This window comes from Lolium rigidum, chromosome 7, assembly GCF_022539505.1.
Source record: "Lolium rigidum isolate FL_2022 chromosome 7, APGP_CSIRO_Lrig_0.1, whole genome shotgun sequence".
In the NCBI taxonomy this organism is placed as follows: domain Eukaryota; kingdom Viridiplantae; phylum Streptophyta; class Magnoliopsida; order Poales; family Poaceae; genus Lolium; species Lolium rigidum.
Window position 1 is genome coordinate 340,362,768 of NC_061514.1, and position 19,709 is coordinate 340,382,476.

The 19,709-nt window shown below is 41.4% G+C and overlaps 3 protein-coding genes across 3 annotated transcripts; all 3 read right to left on the minus strand.

Annotated features, from left to right (window-relative positions):
* Nucleotides 1-209: 209 nt before the first annotated feature.
* On the minus strand, nucleotides 210-1,067 carry LOC124669504 (dirigent protein 5-like). The gene has a single exon (XM_047206116.1). The coding sequence runs from the start codon at nucleotides 1,011-1,013 to the stop codon at nucleotides 405-407; it is 609 nt and encodes a 202-aa protein (XP_047062072.1). The 5' UTR covers nucleotides 1,014-1,067; the 3' UTR covers nucleotides 210-404.
* A 2,733-nt stretch (nucleotides 1,068-3,800) lies between these two features.
* LOC124674711 (dirigent protein 5-like) lies at nucleotides 3,801-4,565 on the minus strand. Its single transcript, XM_047210758.1, has one exon. The coding sequence runs from the start codon at nucleotides 4,498-4,500 to the stop codon at nucleotides 3,892-3,894; it is 609 nt and encodes a 202-aa protein (XP_047066714.1). The 5' UTR covers nucleotides 4,501-4,565; the 3' UTR covers nucleotides 3,801-3,891.
* A 2,283-nt stretch (nucleotides 4,566-6,848) lies between these two features.
* Nucleotides 6,849-19,609, minus strand: LOC124673535 (SWI/SNF-related matrix-associated actin-dependent regulator of chromatin subfamily A-like protein 1). The gene is made up of 24 exons (XM_047209598.1): nucleotides 19,334-19,609; nucleotides 17,776-17,818; nucleotides 17,602-17,693; nucleotides 17,459-17,514; nucleotides 17,263-17,338; nucleotides 16,702-16,768; nucleotides 16,313-16,379; nucleotides 15,955-16,021; nucleotides 15,425-15,508; nucleotides 15,288-15,329; nucleotides 12,604-12,759; nucleotides 11,786-11,863; nucleotides 11,354-11,422; nucleotides 11,204-11,269; nucleotides 10,998-11,126; nucleotides 10,602-10,658; nucleotides 10,017-10,106; nucleotides 9,411-9,476; nucleotides 8,881-8,949; nucleotides 8,691-8,795; nucleotides 7,744-7,869; nucleotides 7,605-7,663; nucleotides 7,481-7,517; nucleotides 6,849-7,311 (listed from the first exon to the last, which is right to left on the minus strand). The coding sequence occupies exons 1-24, from the start codon at nucleotides 19,607-19,609 to the stop codon at nucleotides 7,165-7,167; spliced, it is 2,124 nt and encodes a 707-aa protein (XP_047065554.1). The 3' UTR covers nucleotides 6,849-7,164.
* Nucleotides 19,610-19,709: the final 100 nt, after the last annotated feature.

Sequence of the window (19,709 nt, forward strand, 5' to 3'; positions counted from 1 at the left end):
GTTCGAAGATATAAAAAAAAATTAGACTTTATTTTATAATCGTTGTAGTATATCTGCCATGTACTATTTGCTAGTTTAAATATAAAAGGTATTGATTGCCAAAAGAATGCCGTACATTAATCGGTGGCACATCCTGCATGGAACCGGAGAAAAACCTTTATTTAAGCGATATACATGTAAGTAAAAAGGAAGACACTGCCTCTGTTCCATGCTAAAACGCCTTATATTATAAAACAGAGTGATATATATATATATATAAATGTCATTACGTTGTAATCACGCACATGACAATTTAACCGTGGAAGAAACATGTATGGAATGGGAAGACATCATTATTTTCTTCACTCCCTAATTGGCACGCGCATGTGTTACTCCACCTTCAACGACGTCGTCAGACGGGAGTTTCAGACGTAGCACTCGTAGAGCTTGATGTCCATCTGCAGGCGGAAGTAGTAGAAGCCCTCGATGACGTCGGTGCGGATGGTGGCGATGCCGCGAGCCATGAAGAAGTCGCCGGTGCCGCCGACGACGGAAAAGTCGCGCGTCTTCTCGTCCATGAGGTCGGCGCCCATGAGGTTGAGGGTGCCCTTAGACTCCGTGGAGTTGAACACGAGGGTGAAGGCGAACCACGCGCTGGTCGTCTGCTTCATGTTGTAGAAGTAGAACCCCTGAGCGCGTGCCGCCGGCTCCTCCCCGGCCACTGGCAGCGCCTTGCCCTCTGTTACCGGGTCGTCGAACACCACCAGCATGCCGAAGTAGGTGCCGTTGGGGTTGATCACGGTGCTCAGCACCGTCGGTTTCGTTGCCGGCGCCGACGTCGCGTTTGCGGAGTTGTTAGCACCGTTGTAGAGGATGTCGTGGTAGTAGAGCGTCATCTTCTTGCACGGCTCTTCGGGGCTGCTGGAGACGTGCCACCTCCGGCCGTCGGCGGCGGCGGCGGCACCAGCCGCCAAGCCGAGCAGGAAGATCGCGAGCACGATCCTGGAAGATGCCGTGGCAATGAGGCCTTGCATCTTGTTATCAAGTAGTGCAGCTCTGGATCTCAACCTCTTAGACACTAAGCTTAGCTGAAGAGGACTGTCGTGTATGTTGCTGTTGTGGTGAGACCTCGAACGTGCATGCTATTTATAGAGACGTGGAGCAGATAATAATAATGGGATTGGTTCAGAGGAAGCACACAGTCGCCAGTAATTAAGATGCCGGGCATAGACATCGAGTGGAAAAAGTGACGACTATTTTTTCAGTTGGTATCCGTTCGCCGTCCCGGATGACTAATCTAGGACATGTGCAAAATATTATGTCTTGGTGGTTGGTACAATGTCAGCGTCAACATGGGCGTGAACAACTGCTATATATGACCCGAATTTGACATACCTGGATGTGGAAAAACTTCCCTTGCAAGATCAATCGAGCATGTATGGCAATATGCGATTTTGCCTTTTCGCTGGTATAAATATTAACTAGCTTTACGAAACATTTCACCAAACAGAACTTTTACTACGTAATGTGCCCACAAAACTACAACACTACACTTTCAAGGCATAAGTTTTATGATATTTACTCCTCGACAAGTTCAATGTACCTAAAACTCTACCGTGAGTTGCAAGACTAGCATTCTGACAAAAAATGGCTTTCTCAAGCAATTGCTTTTAATCGATTTTGCAGTGAACTCAGATGCTACTTCAGAAAACTAACCCGCATGATGGAGGCTATAATGCTAAGTGTTGATGGTTGAGCATTTTTCTCCTCACGGTATGGCGCCCGGCCCATATCGGCACCATCGGCTCGTCCGGGAGATTCGAGCATCTTCTTGACCAGCAGCCCCACCTCTAGCCGTATGTGATCAGAACTAGCATGTATCGCTATTTTAGCTAGCCATGTCAGTCTTTGATTCCCTTGAGAAGATACACTCCGACAGAGATTTGGTGCACATAGGCACCCGTGATTTTGTTTTTTAATCAATAATCATATTTTTGAGTTTCAAAAAATTATGGAAAAATGGGCATATAATCAAGGATTTAAGCCACGAATTGTAAAATATTAATTTCAAATACTTTATATTTTGACAAAATATAAGTAGATCTAAGTAGTTAATTTCAAATCTCCAAAGTGCAGATCTGTTGACAATCACAAGGCACGTCTCGTTGCTCGTGGTATCACTCAGCAGCATGGTATTGATTACGATGACATGTTCCGTCATGTGGTCAAGCCAGTAACCGTGAGTTTGGTTCTTTCTCTTGTAGTATATAGGTTGGATCCTACGTCAGATTGATGTTAGCAATACTTTTCTGCATGCAGCAGCTTACCGGTTTTGAGGATACTCGGCACCCGTCTCATGGATGTAAGTTACAGCGTGTTATCTATAGACTTAAGCAGTCTCCTCGAGCTTGGTACGCCGTTTACCTGCTCATTTGCGTCAGTTGGGTTTCACTTCCTCCAAGGCTGATACGTCTTTGTTCATCTTCTCTCAAGATGATGTTCAGATTTACATGCTGATCTATGTCTATATTATTGTCACTGTTCGCTCTAATCATGTTGTTGTTAACCACCTGGTACGCTCTCTTGCTGACTCTTTTCCTATTAAGGACCTTGGTGTGTTGTCCTATTTTTTTGGACTTGAAGCGTCTTACACTTATGGGGGCATGACACTGACTCAATGTAAGTATGCACTTGACCTTCTTCATTCAGTTAGTACTCCTTGAACTCCACTGGTTCCTATGGAACAGCTTGCTCGAGATACTAGTTCACCATTGGGTACTAAAGATTCTTGCTGGTACAATAGTATTGTTGGTGGTTTAGAATATTTGACTCTCACATGCACATATATTTCTTTTAATGTCAACAAGGTATGCCAGTTCCTCGCGATCAGCCTATTAGTGAGGTACACTGGGAAGCAGTTAAGCGTATTCTGCGCTATGTTAAATGGACTTTGAACACCGGCTTGACAATCCACAAGTCACCTTTTGTGGGTATTGGCATTTAGACAGATGTAGACTGGGTAGGATGTGTTGATGATTCTCGCTCCACTAGAGGTTTTGCGATCTTCGTTGGGTCTAATCTTGTATCACGAAGTTTGAAGAAACATCCTACTGCCTCGTGGTCAAGTAAATAAGAGGCAGAGTATAAGGCATTGGCAAATGGCGCTGCTGAAGCCATTTGAGTAGATTCTTTGCTCAAAAAACTTAGAGTTTGCCATCAGCGTGTCCTCATCTTATGGTTTATTTAATAACAGAGGGGATACTTACCTAACTGCAAATCCAGTGTTCCATGCTCGCACGAGGCACATTGAGATCGACTTTCAATTTGTGTGTGAGTGAGTAGGTGATGGTACTTTAGAGGTGAGGTTTATCTCTTCGGTTGATCAGTTGGCTTATGTATTTACTAAACTAGTCACACGACAGTTGTTAGCCCGCTTCAGGACCAATCTAAATCTTGTATGTACTACTTTAAATTGAGGAGAGTGTTAGAATCAGTTTGCACCATATATACATGTACGTTGTATTGTACCCTTATAACCTCCCATGATGATATATAAAGAGATCAGTGGACATGTTGCCACACCAAAACCCTAAACTTAACTGGCACTGTAGCAAAATTCATCCTGATGATACATGAATAAAGGTTGAGAGTTCTCAAAAGAAAAATGATTAGTCTTTCTGGTGGATATTGATTTAAGATGAGACATGGTACACTAAACGGTGGCACGAGAAAATCCTTCATTTGAACTATATGTAAGCTATAAAAAGAAGCTATATATCATGCACGCACATGACAATTTAACCGTGAAAGAAACATGTATGGAATGGGAAGCCATCATTATTTTATTCACTCCCTAATTGGCACGCGCATGTGCTAGCATATTAATTCCACCTTCAACGTCCGATGAGAGTTTCAGACGTAGCACTCGTAGAGCTTGATGTCCATCTGCAGGCGGAAGTAGTAGAAGCCCTCGATGACGTCGGTGCGGATGGTGGCCACGCCGCGCGCCATGAAGAAGTCGCCGGTGCCACCGACGACGGAGAAGTCGCGCGTCTTCTCGTCCATGAGGTCGGCGCCCATGAGGTTGAGGGTGCCCTTAGACTCCGTGGAGTTGAACACGAGGGTGAAGGCGAACCACGCGCTGGTCGTCTGCTTCATGTTATAGAAGTAGAACCCTTGAGCGCGTGCCGCCGGCTCCTCCCCGGCCACTGGCAGCGCCTTGCCCTCTGTTACCGGGTCGTCGAACACCACCAGCATGCCGAAGTAGGTGCCGTTGGGGTTGATCACGGTGCTCAGCACCGTCGGTTTCGTTGCCGGCGCCGCCGTCGCGTTTGCTGAGTTGTTGACGCCGTTGTAGAGGATGTCGTGGTAGTAGAGCGTCATCTTCTTACACGGCTCTTCGGGGCTTCTGGAGACGTGCCGCCTCCGGCCGTCGGCGGCGGCGGCACCAGCCGCCAAGCCGAGCAGGAACATCGCGAGCACGATCTTGCTGGAGGATGCGGTGAGCGCGAGGCCTTGCATGTTGTTATCGAGTAGTGCAGCTCTGGATCTCAAGCTTAGCTGAAGAGCACTCCCAGGTGAGCTAGTTGATGTTCAGCTGTTGTGATGAGAGCTCGAATCTGCATGCTATTTATAGAGACGTGGAGCAGACAATAATAATGGGATTGGTTCAGAGAAAGCACGCCGCCGCCAGTCGAAGTAAGCTGCCGGGCATAGACATCGAGTGGAAAAAGTAACGACTATTTTTTCAGTTGATATCCGTTCGCCGTCCCAGCTGACTAATCTAGGACATGTGCAAAATGTTATGTCTTGGTGGTTGGTACCATGTCAGCGTCATCATGGGCGTGGACAACTGCTATGAACCAAATTTGCCATACCTTGGATGTGGAAAAACTTCCCCTGCAAGGATGCAAGATCAATCGCGCATGTATGGCAATATGCGATTTTGCCTTTTCGCTGGTATAAATATTAACTAGCTTTACTAAACATTTCACCAAACAGAACTTTTACTACGCAATGTGCCCACAAAACTACAACACTACACTTTCAAGGCATAAGTTTTATGATATTTACTCCTCGACAAGTTCACTGTACCTAAACTCTACCGTGAGTTGCAAGACTAGCATTCTGACAAAATTTGGCTTTCTCAAGCGTTTTAATTACCTTAGCAGAGAACCCAGATGCTACTTCAGAGAAACCAGATTCGAGCTCTCATCAAGCGTCCTGTATGTTTGCTCTTGTAAGAAACCCAGATGCATGTTGCATGGTTTCTCTTGAAACAAAATCGCGGCAACTCAAATTGTTGTGATGATTGACTGTAGAATATCAAGACCTTCACTACTACTTGAGTTATGTCTACTGTTGATATCATGTACGTACTAACTAGGCCGGTATACAGAGAAGATCAATCGTGCATGTATGGCAATAAGCGATTTTGCCTTTTCGGATTTTCGCTAGTATAAATATTAACTAACTTTAGGAAACATTTCACCAAACTGCACCTTTACCACGCAATATGCCCACAAAAGTACAACACTACACTTTCAAAGCGATATTTTATGATATTTAGTTATTTACTCGTCGACAAGCTCAACGTACCTAAACTCTACCGTGAGTTGCAAGACTAGCATTACAAAAAAAAAATGGCTTTCTCAAGCAATTGATTTTAATTGTTTCTGCAGGTGAAGCTAGATACTTCACAAAACCAACTGGCGTGACAGACTAATGCTGAAATTTTGTACGGTTGCCCTTTTAACAAACCCAGATGCATGTTGCTGGGTTTCTCTAGGAACAAGATTGCCTCAGCTCAAATTGTTCTGGTGACTGATTGTAGAATATCAAGATGTTTACTTGGGAACATATCAGGTGAAAATGAGATAGATCCTGAAAATCTGAAAATTTCAGCTCCTAGCCATTCGATCATGTTCCAAGGGCTAGATTTGAGTCTTCATCCTCCCACCAACCACTTGCTGCACATTTTCTAGAAACCCCCTATGACCTAGCATATTAGTAAGTCGTACACGTTCATGGTTGCTCACAGTGACGGGCAAACATATTCCCGATCCAGACTCGAACTGATGAATATCTTGAGAATTTCTCTACATACTGACTTGAATAAGAACAATTCCAAAGAACTTAAATTATCATCAACATGAATTTGAAGCTTTTCACATATGAAATGGACAACAAATAAGCCAAGGTCGGATCAACACCAATACACCATCTCGTGAAGATTTAGACTTGGAACTGGAGTTCCACAAATCAAGAAATCAACCGTGAATGGGGCAGCATAAACAAACGAATCTGAACAAAGTCAAAACCAAGAAAAAGGGAATCCAAGAGACAAGACAGTTGTTTCTCAGAATATTGGCCAAGATCTGGTAGCTTTGTCAACGAATCTGTGCACCCAGTCCATGCAGAATCAAACAACAGCGTTGAACTTTGTTTGGGAGGAGTGACCAAAGATTGCTGGTGTAGGTGGCCATGGGAGAAGCCGAACCTGATGGGATGGATCTGGCTTCAGAATGGAAGAACATGGAGAGAGAATGAGTGGAGGGGATTAGGGATGACTTTCTGTTGTACTTCTAGGGGCGTTTCTGCAAAATGAGTTGAGGTGGGTGATCTGAACGTTGGTACATAATCCAGCGGTGCATACCAACGTTTTCAGATTTTCAGAATCTGCTGGTTTTCACCTGATACGAACTTTACTTCTACTTGAGTTATGTTTACTGTTGATATTCATGTGCTAGCTAGGCGGTACAGAGCTAGCTGCGCATAGCAGCTACTATGAAAAGGAAGCTGCTTAGTCCCCGTATGTCCATCGGCCACAGCAGGCAGACAAATTTGCGGACCCAAATGTTGGCACCAAATTTAGCAAGGCAAACTCGGCAGTGAGACAAATATGCCGCCACACATACTTGATCTCCAGTTACATAGATACAAACATTCTCATTGCCATCTACTACTACCCACAGAAGAAGTCTAACGTTCCCATATTCACGAATATTACAAGTTATAACATGACAGTACTCTGCAACAAAATACACTGCGGCCCAATTCTGGCCAGTGCTACCATACACGCTGACCCTATCACATTCGTTTACAGCAGCAGTACACAGCAGGACCACTCCAGCAAAGAAACAAATAGAATCACGCCGTCGAACACACACAGACAGCGACACATCATCAAAATCTGCGACTCTTCGGGCTGGGCTGGGTTTCTATGGAAGTGCTGCATCGCTTGAGGTAGGAGTCGAGTGTCTTCTGCTTCGAGGGGCTTGGTCTGGTCTCACTCTGGGAAACTGCCAGAGTTTTCTCCTCCCCATCCAGCATCTGGTAACAACAAAAAATCGCCTAATCAGATCCATTCATGGAAAATCAAACGTTGAGCATGCAGAAACTTCAATGGAGATTATATGGCACAACACAGTTTTGAATTGGCTTGACTAGGGAATATGTGTAAATAAGGTGTAGAGACTATATGCTGCTAAAAGAAGCGTACCTGCCCCAAATTCTCAAGTTTGCCTTGAACAACGTCCCTACGAAGCAACAGGTTAAAATCACAATTCAGTGCATGAGCTGAAATACAACATTTATGTAGGGAAAACAAAGTCCAGGGCATGTACCATATAATATCATCTACCGTTTCATTTGCGAGAAGGTAATATATGTTCACCGAGGAAACCTGGAAATTGGAGAAGTAAGCAAAAGTAACAACTGCAGCAAAGCCACACGGTAAGCTAGAACAAGGAACACAATGCTCACCTGACCAATCCGGTGGGCACGATCTTCTGCTTGAATAATGTCACCTGGAGTCCATGATAACTCCGCAAAGATTACTGTGCTTGCTGCTGTCAAAGTTAACCCGACGCCTCCAGCTTTGATGGATAACTACAAGTGTTAGGTTATCATGAGGTTGGACCAAGTAAATAACGTAACTTACTCTTCACAAAATTTGGTAACATGGTCTCTGTATGGTTGGAACATTGCCTAATGTGGTGACACCAAGTATTCTCAATGTCATAACATTAAGCCTTTGTGAGGGCATCTCCAATAGTATGATACAGTCGGTGGTAAAACTTGCCATGTATGATTTATGATGATGTGGCAGGGAATAAGGAGGAGAGACAGCAAGCTTGTCTGTACATAAACCAAGAAGACATGCACAAGCTCCAAGGTGAAAAGAGAGCAGATTTATCTATTCTCCCACCTCCTATTAGATAACTTAAGATACACTATGGAGTACTCAGATGATGTATTGTTGGTACATGAAAAAAAAAGGCAGATACTGTTACATTAACTTAACATCCAAATTGTTGGAAATGCGCTGATTGCTTGCACCCCTATCTAAGGAGACACATTTCTAGAGTGGCATTTCCAAGTTGTATCATGGTACAAAGTCACTCTTCTCAAAAAATTAAAACTGGGCAGCAGTTTCAGTCAAGCTACCAATCTTTGATTATGTTTGTGGGCAAGTGCACAGTTTTCAAATATACCAATTACTAATGGGTTCAAAAACATAAATGTATCATGTGCACACATGTTAATTTCAGTCAGATTATATGCAATGTACGTACTGTTTTCTATACAAAAAAAAAATCATCGATGAAATTTTGGCTGCATGATGATGTCCGCTAAGTGGGATATGGACAACATGCCGACTAGAATAATAAAAAACACAAAAAGCAAAAATTATAGGAATGAACACATACCACTGCTGCCTTGATGTCATCCTTGTTCTGGAAATCCGTAACTAAAGTTTGCCTTGCAGCTACAGGTGTTTGACCATCGATTCTTATACAATTGACTTTCTTTTTCTGAAACATGGTAGTGCTTAGGTATATAGAAGCCCATGGTATCATCATAAATAAGTCAAATCAAAACACGCTCTTAGGCGCTTACCAAGAGGTGTTGGTGAATAGCATCAATCATGGGTTGATGATGTGCAAATATTAAGAATTTGCAATCTGCCTGAAAAATATAGCCAATAGTTAACAATGATAGGATGTTAATTGCACGAAATAATAATAGACCAATGGAGCATTATTCAAAATGCAGAATACAGAGGACATTCAAATCCAGTTAACAGAAGGCACATTCCTGACTGGGTTCTCAAAGAAAAATGAAACAGAGAGGTTTCAAAAATCAATCGAGAAGGCAACATATGGATACTTTCATACAGATGCAAGCATGTAACAATGTGATCCCATCAATGAACATGAAACACAACCAGAGTTATTTGGATCACGCATGGTTGATTGTTCAGTAAAAATTGGTTGAAATCAGTGGAGGTGTCAACTTCAGCTAGGCAAGCTATAATCCTCAACTGGCAATCCTGAAACTGGCAGCAACTAGCCAGTTCCTGACAGTTCTCATGTCTGATCCATAGTAGTAGAATAAGAGGAAAATTTATAAACAGCTCATGCAATTACCTCAATTATAGTGCCCAGGTAATCTAGCACTGCTGGAATTTTGGCCGCAGCTGAGTCATTGTAGATCTGCAGTTAGACATGACATATGAGTACTGCCATTAACAATAAAATAATTTTCAGAGAGTGCAAACACAAGCTTGTGGTGGTACATAATATAACAGGAATCGTGCCAATTTATTTGTTCTATTAAAACATGTAACTCCATAGTTTTATCAGCAATTCCTTATGTCAAGAATGTATAAGACTGCTCATAGTGGGGGTAACATAGGTGGTAACATCACACATCTCAAATCATTTTGGTGACATGGCATACCAATAAATGAAGAAAGAGAGTGAGGTGGTAACTAGCTATGTTACCATAACATCACATATTTCAAAGCAATATGAGTCTACAACATAATTAATGACACATTGCATGACACCATATCTAAGTTACTACCCACTATGGAGGTAGTAACTTAGACTAGTAACATGACATATGTTACTAGTCTAAGTTACTCTCCACTATGAGCAGCCTAAGGAGCATTGGATATAATGACATAAGATGAGAAGGAAAGGAAATATACTCCAAGCATGAAGGCGCACTGTCATACATATTAAGATTACCTTGTTGATAATATTTTTTTGAGAAAATTTGAGAGACTCCATCGTCTCCTGGGAATCACAAGACTTCATATTGATCTTCACAGTCTCCAACTACAAAAAGACAAACCACATCACAACCTATAGTGCACAAGAGTATAACCTTCATTGTAGAACTGCTCTCACAAATTGGCAATCAAACAAAGGACAAATGAATACATATTGTCCTTTTCTGTATTAACAAAAAGAAAGTTAACCATTTCAAACTCACCTATAGGTACCCCGCAAAAAATGTCGCCTATATGGTACAAAACGGAAAGAAGAGTACACCCATAATTACTTTGTTAACTAACCTTGAGAAGAACTAATATAGTAATACAGTGCTAGCTTTGAGAATTTGTGGTGTATATGAATAAAATAGCTCACTGGATGATCAAGGAATTAGGGAGGTTAAGCCATCTAAGCACGCCATGTTAAAAGGTCTTCATTAACCAATTATGAACAATCAAACATTGAGCTACCAAGAACTGATTCCAAAGTTCTCATCCACTATGAGGTATAGTTTGCAGAAGAAAAGACAGAAACACAACCAAAAAAAAAATAGTGTACCTCACGGAAAAGGGCACGGATCGGTTTTATCTCTTTCTCACTCAAATCCATAAAGACCTGGACAGATTCAGAAGATACAAACATTAGGTGCAGAACCTTAAGAATCATAATAGCATGATAGGAAGTTAAAAGATTGGTCAGACAGGAAATAAACAAAAGGCCATCAGACCTAACTCATAGAGTTTTCTCGGATTATGTATAAGATACATGAGTAAAGAAAACTTTGATTTTGAGCGACAAAACAATAGTCGACACAAGGCCCAGAAAGAATCGGACAAGGACTCAGCCAAAAGGTCATGCTAGTGCCTAGTGGTCAAAAGATTTGTGGAACTGTTAGGAGAGTCCAGATTCTATACATGAAACTATTCAACTAAGTTGATACCCAAAGAGGATTACCTGTTGTCTACGTTTAACAGGCAACTCTGAAAGAACGTCTTTCTTCAACCTGCGGATCATGACAGTGGCTTTCATCAAGTTATGTAGCTCCTCGTGATTGCTAGCACCTTGATACACCCCAAAGAAACCCTGAGGAAGAATCACAGTAAATCAATCATAATTGGTGGCATAAAGTCAGGCAGCAAGTTAGTTAGGCTAGTACTTACACCTTGGCAATATCTACTGCCATATTCATTAACATTCTTGTACACATTAGGATACAATGCCTGGAGCTGCATGTGTACGAAAGTTAGTTTTTTCTCTACAACTAACTTCTGATTTTAAGTATGTCCAAACTAAATCTTGAGGATACGTACCTGAGTATACAACTCAATAGGGCGAGATAAAGCAGGAGTCCCACTTAGTAAAATAACATATTCAGCTTTCTGAAATTATAATGTCAATTTTGTTAATACTTCCATGTCAATTAGATTGAAAATATTACTTGACCCTGAAATCAGGCAAGGGACTGTTCCTTTACTAAGTTTATTATTGATGGAATCAAGCTTAAGAAAACATAATGCATCCCAAGGAACTAGTTAGATTAATTAGAAAACATTCTTTGGAGATTTTTTCCACCAGAACAAAAATTATGTTAAAGAAATAAGTATACCAAACTATAATTGATTGGGATAAAGTGATGCACAACATCAAAATCTACTGAACCAAATTAACCCGTAATAAACATGTGCACAACAAATTTATAATCCAAAAATAGAGAACACTTTTTCTAGTAAGAAACATCGAACCTGCAGAACAGGAAGTGAAGCAATAGTTCTCTTTGCTTGTGAATTCTTCATGAAATGTGATTCGTCGGCTATAACTATCTGAATGAAAACCATTTGAAGTGAATAAAATGGAGTGTGACTAACAACATTCTCAATTCATTTCACTGTAGATAGAACACACGGTTATCACTAGTTTCTTCAGCACATGCAAAATGAGATAAAGATCAACACCAACAAATAAATGATAAAACTTACAATACAATGTAAAGGATATTCAATTATGTCCGAATTTATCAAATCATGGAGGTAAAATGAAACAGGTCAGTCTTTTTATTTGACTAAAATGAAATCCAGTTTCTTTAGTTGCCCATGAAAGAAATAACCAAACTAAACACATGGACAACAAAACAGAGCTGATCCCTTCCTTCTAAGGTTTATGTGGAACTCATTTGCCTCACTCCACGAAGTAAAACATCAACCCCAAAGTAGTTCTGATCCAATTAATTACATACATCTACTGATCTTGCCAAGATGACAGTGTTATTAAGATGCTAAATTTGCAGATGCCGAAAACCCGATAGTCCTATCCAGTGGTAAAATCAAGTTGACAAAAACTATAGTCAGCTAAGCTTCATGAAAGCAATCTTCAACCTACATGTACATCCCATGCCCCTCTACTAGTGCAAACACGTTTGAAGCATAGGAGGAACACATTACAACAACATCAAAGTCTTTTTTCCATGCAAGTTGGGGTAGGGAGGAGGAACACACTATGTCAAACTTTAAATCACACACAGCCCATGATTGTAAATGAAGTAAGGGATTAAATGAATCTATACCTTGAAATCCAAGTCCAGGAGTGTGCTTTGTATCTTGGGAACTACATCATAAGATATCACGTTGAACGCCCCATCCAAGCAAAAATCGCCTTTGGTGTTTGAGTACACCAATCTGAATCCTGCCTTGTTTGATCCTCCAGTTTGTGGTAATACCACCTGAAAATACATTATCCTATTCATCACTCGCAGTATTACACATGGATAAGATGAAATACATAATAGATATATTTGACATGGTATCCGAGCAGTGAAGTCTTGGGTACAACTCCTGGCTTTCAAAATTTATTGAAAATTGTTGTTGCCCCTCTGTGTCCACATATAGGCCTCTTATGTCATAGGTGAGATTGTTCTTTTTCTATTCACGTGTTGACTTCCCCATGTCCACGTGAGAGGGGGTGTCATAGTGTATGTAGATTGCCTAGCCCTTTCCATCAGTTCGGACTTTTGGTTGTGTTAACTAGTGCATGAAACTTGACAAGTTCAAGATCCAGCTAGTGCAGTTTAAATAAAAAATATTGTAACCCACGATTTGGTCCATGTTTAAGCCCGAGGGAGAAACACGTGAGGGGGGAGTATTGAAGTACAAGTGCATTGCCCACCTTAAACCATTAGTTTGAGTGTTTCAGATGAACTGGTTGGTCTGTGAAACTTAATGTGTACCACCTATGAAGCACTCATACAGTACATGATTCCCCAAGTATCCCATTTTTTCTGCTTTGAAAAAAAAAACAAATGCTGATAAGTGTGTGATATGGGAAGGATACGTAGGGGACACAAGGCGAGGCAAGCAGGCAGCCCAGCAAGGCCCAAGCTCGATACTAACCCTAGACATGGGAGCAGTAGACCCAGGCACCACAGTCTCTCCACGGGGACACAATGCTATAGTCCAGGCTCCAGCAACCATGCCACTGCCATCCATACTCACCGGTCACTGCTTCTGCCACCTGTACTTACTGGTCGCCACCATCGCCATCTTCCTCCACGCGCTGCTGCCTCCGGGATTCCTTCCACATGCCGTCGCCGACAAGATCCCCTCCACCTTCTCCCTCCATGCTGGCAGACACCTTCGTCCTTAAACCCAGGCAGCATGTACCTCCGGCTCTCTCTTCCCTTCTCTGTTTTTCTTCGTGTTTTGTTCTCATTTTTCTTTGTTTGCTTGGCTGGCTAATAATCCACAATAGTAGCTAGGAGCTCTGCCTTTTTTAATCTAGTAGCCCTCCTTTAGTATGTGTTTAATCTTTTATGTGTAGCTTGCCGCTCATCTTTAGAAGGTGGGTGGCTTGCCACTGAATAGAGAGACATAGAAGCAGAGAGTGATGCCTCTGAGTGGGCCCACTGGATAGACTTAATTTAGGATCAAGCATCGATGAAAAGGCGGTTGGGAGACAACAAATGGGCAATACTTTGATCTCACATCTTAAAAATATACTTCTGTGCTGATTACATGCTGTATTTTTCAATAAAATTCCCATAAGGCTGTTTCTGGCAAATATTTGTATCCCATGTCCCCGTGTTCATATCCCAGTATCAGTGCTTCTTATTGTACCACCATATGTCCTACCAGAATTTGCAGAGATTGTAAAATATTAGACTACACATCGAAGGTACTATGATGTACAACCCAGCTGCCCAGGTCAAGTCTCGGCGGACATTATTCTTTCAAAATAAAGTCGCTGTAGGGCCTCCCCTACGACATTCCTATAAAAAAAATCATCCTCGATCCTTGTAACCAATACTTTGAAAGAGATCTTTTCCAAATTTCTATATCTGATTCTACAGCCTACAGATATTCTCTGAATGTCATAGAACTACTACAAAAGTACATTATATTTCTAGCAAAGTGAAGTATAAAGAGTTTCTATGGTCAAGGAAATGGATAAGACAAAAAAGTTCTGTTCAGTTAGGAAATAAATATGCAAGAAAACATGTTTGGGGTGTAAGAATCCCAAGAATTTCATACAAATGAAGGGTGGCTGATTACTGATTATGATTATGGTTGAAGATGATAAGGGAAAACAGGAGGGCCTAAACTGTCCAGCATAGCAAAACAAAACAACAAATTGCAAGCTTATGTATCTGACAAGATAAATCAAATCAATATAATGGGAGGCTAACATGCAAGCTGTGCAGCTTAATATCACATCCGGTAGAAATTAAGGAACAGATTTGCTTAAGAATTTGACAGAAATACAGCTCACAATTATTAGATCTGGGATGGGATATTTGTAACAACTACAGAAAACTAGTGAAAACAATATAATACTCTTCCTGCCCAAAATATAAGGCATATTAGCTTTGTCTTAAGTTAAACTCCTAGGAGGATGTAAACAAACTCCTATCTTTTCAATGAAATGAAACGCAAAGGTCCTTTGCGTTTTCTCGAAAAAACTTACTTAAGTTTGACCAAGTTTATAAATAAAAAAATCAACATCTACAATACCAAATCAATATCAGTAGATGCATCGTGGAATATGTTTTAGTGTATTTATTTGGTATTGAAGATGTTTGAATTTTTTTCTACAAATGTAACAAGTTTGACTCTTTGCCTTATATTTGGAAGGGGGTACAAGTAATTCATGTAGATATATGATACTCTGAGCAGTTCACACTAAACAAGACAATTAATCCAAAGTAAAACAGCATTCATACTCGCTTTTTACATTAAGAAAACAAAGAGGATGTACCAAGATATCTTCTGTAGGGATGTTAAGCCAATGCTGAATCATCTGTTAGAATCGCAAAGTACCAAGTTCAGATCACACTTATGCACAAAAGAAACTATGGTTGAAATTAGAAGTTCTAAGAAGTAGGAACTGCTCACGGTAGCCCAATGCAATCGCAAGGAAGATGGGGAGATTACAAGAACTGGCCCGGCTTCATGAAGGCAAGAAGCAACAGCGATTGCCTGCATCGAGAAAATTATGTGCAAAAAGAATGCCTGAAAGCGTCACTACACAATAATTCTTATTAAACTAAAAATCTCTCATTTTTATTGATGTCTCACGAGACAGTAACATAAACTAATGACACAACGTAACTGTTGTTCCAGATTAAATATTGATGAGTGTTAAACAGTCTGAGTTCTAAAGTTAAAGTACTCAAGCTTTTATTGATTGATATTCTCTCAAGCTGCTCTTAGTAGGGACTATTGGCTAGTCCACCTGGAGTGAGAATTGGTACTGATCAACGTAACCAGTCTCATGCACATAACGTAACCACTAGTACCATGTCCTGATAGAAGAGAGCCCCAAATGTCGCATGATGAATCAACTTCAAGTTCAGTCTAATGTAGAAAGACTAAAATGCATGACAAAGTGATGAATGATCATGATCCAGAGATAATGTACGTACCTGTAATGTCTTCCCAAGACCCATTTCATCTGCTATCAGCACTCTGCCCCCATGCTGTAAAGCAAACCTACAATAAGAAAGACGGAGTAGAAATCTTAAATATGGTAAATAAGTAACACATTCTAAGTGCAAATATATACAGACCATGAAGTTACTATGGCTACATTAGACTTGTTCAGCTTCAGTGCCCAGAAGTATATGCATTATGCATAGGCTCCTAGTCCAGGGGTATTTGGTACTATGCATGCTCCGTTTAACAGGCTTCAGCATTACATGACACAATACAACACGAGATATTTCCTACTGTTCTGCCCATAAGTAAAAAATATATTCAATGAATGTTGGATCACAATAATACCTAACTCCTTCACGTTGAAATGGCATAAGCTTCGACTCAACATCAGTTGGAATCCTATCATACAAACCTTCACCAAAATAACAGAGGTTAGCATCTGGAGAAAGACTAAAGAAGTGCAACCGAAAGCCTAACACCAATGCACCAATGGCTAGGTTTGCACTTACTTTCATTTGAGATAGTACTGTTAAAGAAATATTTCACTTTTCCATATTTATCATGAATCCAAGTGAATGAGCAGATACTAAAGAAGGCTAGATATTGATCGTACAACAACGCCTAGAATAAAGTGGATGAAAAATTGTGTCCCTTTCAAACGGCATCTCAGAAACAAGTGAATGAAAAAAAAAATGTGTGTGGCGTTTCAGCACTGTTTCTGAAAAAATAGATACCTCGAAGATCTTTGGCAGCTAAAGCGGCAGCAAAAGCCCGTTGAACTAGTGGATCCAGTCTTTGAACCTGCTAGGAAAGTACATGGTATGGTTAGAATGGATAATTCAAGATGTCCGCACAGTTGGATCTTAAAAGGCTGTTCTTCATAACAGACACTGTAGGTAGGTCTTGCTTCAAGCCTTCAACCATATGGTCAATGGCACACAAAGGCTTATTTCCCTGGTACTTCTGTCAGTTGAGTTCCTTTGTTTCCAAAAACTGAAAATGCAAGCTTTACTTACTTCCTACTAACAACAAAAATACTGGACATGAATACCTACAAATCTTGACTTGGTAAGCCATAACAATTTTTCTTTAACAATCTTCGGAAAAAATTCTTATAGTTCATAGTTCATAGTTTTAAACCAGCAAGGTAACTGTTGTAAGAGTGATGCAGTAGAAAAGTAGGAACTGTGCAGTTAAACCCATTATGCAAGAAGGCAATAAAAAAATCATCAAAACGACATGGGGGACTATTACAAGAAACAACATTTCTTCAAAGTTCACATGTACAGAAGTACCTCAACAGCTAATCCAGGTACTTCACGAAGAACTTCCTCTGCTGTTGACAAAGATGTGGGAGGGAACATCCATACCCTAAAGATTTGAAAAATTAAGTACAAGAGAATCAGGAATAAGTTGTTAGTTTCACAGAAGGCATCAAGCTTGGCTGTGCTATAAAAATATCTCGCAATGCTGCCAACAGAATTAACGAACCTTTCTTTCCCACTCCAGCTAGCTCTTGGGATCTTGCGAAATGCATCCACAAGTTTCTGAGAGAGAACAGACGTAGCTAAATATATGGTTACAATATAATTCAGTGGCAACTGATTGAAGATTTGGTATGGGAGGAAATGCACCTGGTTATAAGGGAACTTCGCTGCAATCATACCACTGGAATGTAGGAAAAGATGCACAGATATCTTAGACGAACTTCCCTGACTATTATTCACTTCAATGACAATTGGAAGAAAAAAATGAGATAGGGATAGTTCATGTTAGAAAAAACAGGAAGTGCCAAGAATGTTGTATACCTGCGGTTGATTGACTAAGGCGGGAAGGTGAAAGTGGTTCTACCTGACATTAGGGAATGGTGAGGAATAGTTAAAGAATTTCATTTATCTCCAAGCTGGATGCTGGTAATATAAAACGAAATAGACAAATCTCTATAATAAGGCTGGTCCACAGGAGGGAAAATCAAAACAATTCATTCAGCAAACGAAACCATTGATAAACTACCCCAAAAAACGTGTATCTAGCATGCCACATTCACCAGCATTGTATGAAAAGCCATTGTGAGTGTTGTGTAGAGTTCAAAACAATATAGTTAAACTGGCATTCGGATTTATCTCATGTTTTGAATCTATGTCTGCATCCTTGTTTCCTCAGGTCAGAAAACATCAGCTTATTTTCAAATCTAAATTCTTTTGAGAACAAAATGGAGTAAAAAGGAACTGGAAATAAAAGAGAGCGAGAAGAGCTCCAAGTTGCCCTTAACAACGGTTCAAACACAAGTAATTCCATCGTTATGACCAAAACCAAGCTCCCTTCAACCATACGGGCGTGATTCAGGCAGTCCAACTGAACGGGACCTACCAAGTGCAGCTACGAGAAGTTCGGACACAGGAAGTTGGGGGCCTTAGCAATAACCGAATTCCCAAGTTGGAACCATAGTTAGGCTAGACAGTTCTTTATCAACAGACAGAACAGAATATCTTAAAACATTTCAGGCTCAAAAATTTGATGACGCCAGGCTCAGCTCCTGAATTGCTGAAATAATGCTATGCACAAAACGGTGAACGTATCTAGGTCCAAATTCGTCAGTCTTCCTACAGAAAGTCTGGTTTATCGCAACTTAAACTACAAACAATGAGAGGAAAAATGACCTAAAAAGCATGAGAAAGTTGACAAATGGTTTAAGCTAAAAGTCATTCCATTTTTCACATGGAGCAGGGCAAAAAGATTTGAGCTCAAAGAAACCAGTGTACAAATTATGCCATTCACGAAATGGCCAGCGTAGAAGTCATTGTCCAAATTCACGAGTCATCATTCTTCAGACAGAGAACTCGGCCCCGGGCGTATAAGAACTTTAAGCGTGTGACGGAGTTGACAAATTTAGAGCAGCCACTATCACATCTCAGACCATGTCAGCAATGCCACGAATCTTGGGCAAGACCACCTCAGCTTCTTGAAAATAAATCACTATAGGTAGCTAGGTAGAAGAAGGGAAGGGGTTTACTACCGTGATTCTGAATGCTAGTTTCCCCTATCTTTGGAGGGGAGTGCAAAGAATGATGAAATTTTAACCCGAAAAACATGAGAAATGTGACAAATTTACCAATGTACAGAAGCATTAGGCGGAACTCCCACCACATTTCGTACCATATCAGCAATGCCACAAATCTTGGGCAAAACCACGCCGGTGAACAATACAGCATTCACGAAATAGCCCGGAATTCCAAACTCATTGGACCGTCAGAGCAACAGATATTTCCAATTTCCCGTGTCGGCAGACCCAAACCCCAGCAGACGACCAACAGTAAACCCCACACAAAAAAACCGGGACAGCGGAAGAGCGGAGGAAACCCTAACCTTGCCAAATCGAGACTCGAGGGAGATCCGGGAGGCGGGGTGGTCGTTCCTGACGGGCGAAGAGGCCGTGGCCGCCGGCGAGACTGGGGCGCGGTGGGGGAGCGGGGAGGCAATAGGGGCGGTGGAGGCGGCGGAGGAGGAGGCCTTGCGCTCTGCGAGCACGCGGTAGGCGTCCTGCTCGAGCTTGTCGAACTGCTCCTCGGTTAGGCCCCAGTCGTCGTCGTCGAGGCTGTCCCAGCCGCCGGCACAGGCGCCGGCGCCGCCTCGGCTCGCCATTTTTACGCGGGCGTTTTGAGGGGGAATCTTGTTTGAGAAGGGAGAGGGGGGAACGGAGAAAGGGGGTGCTCAACGGCGGTGTTGTGGTAGTAGCAGCCCT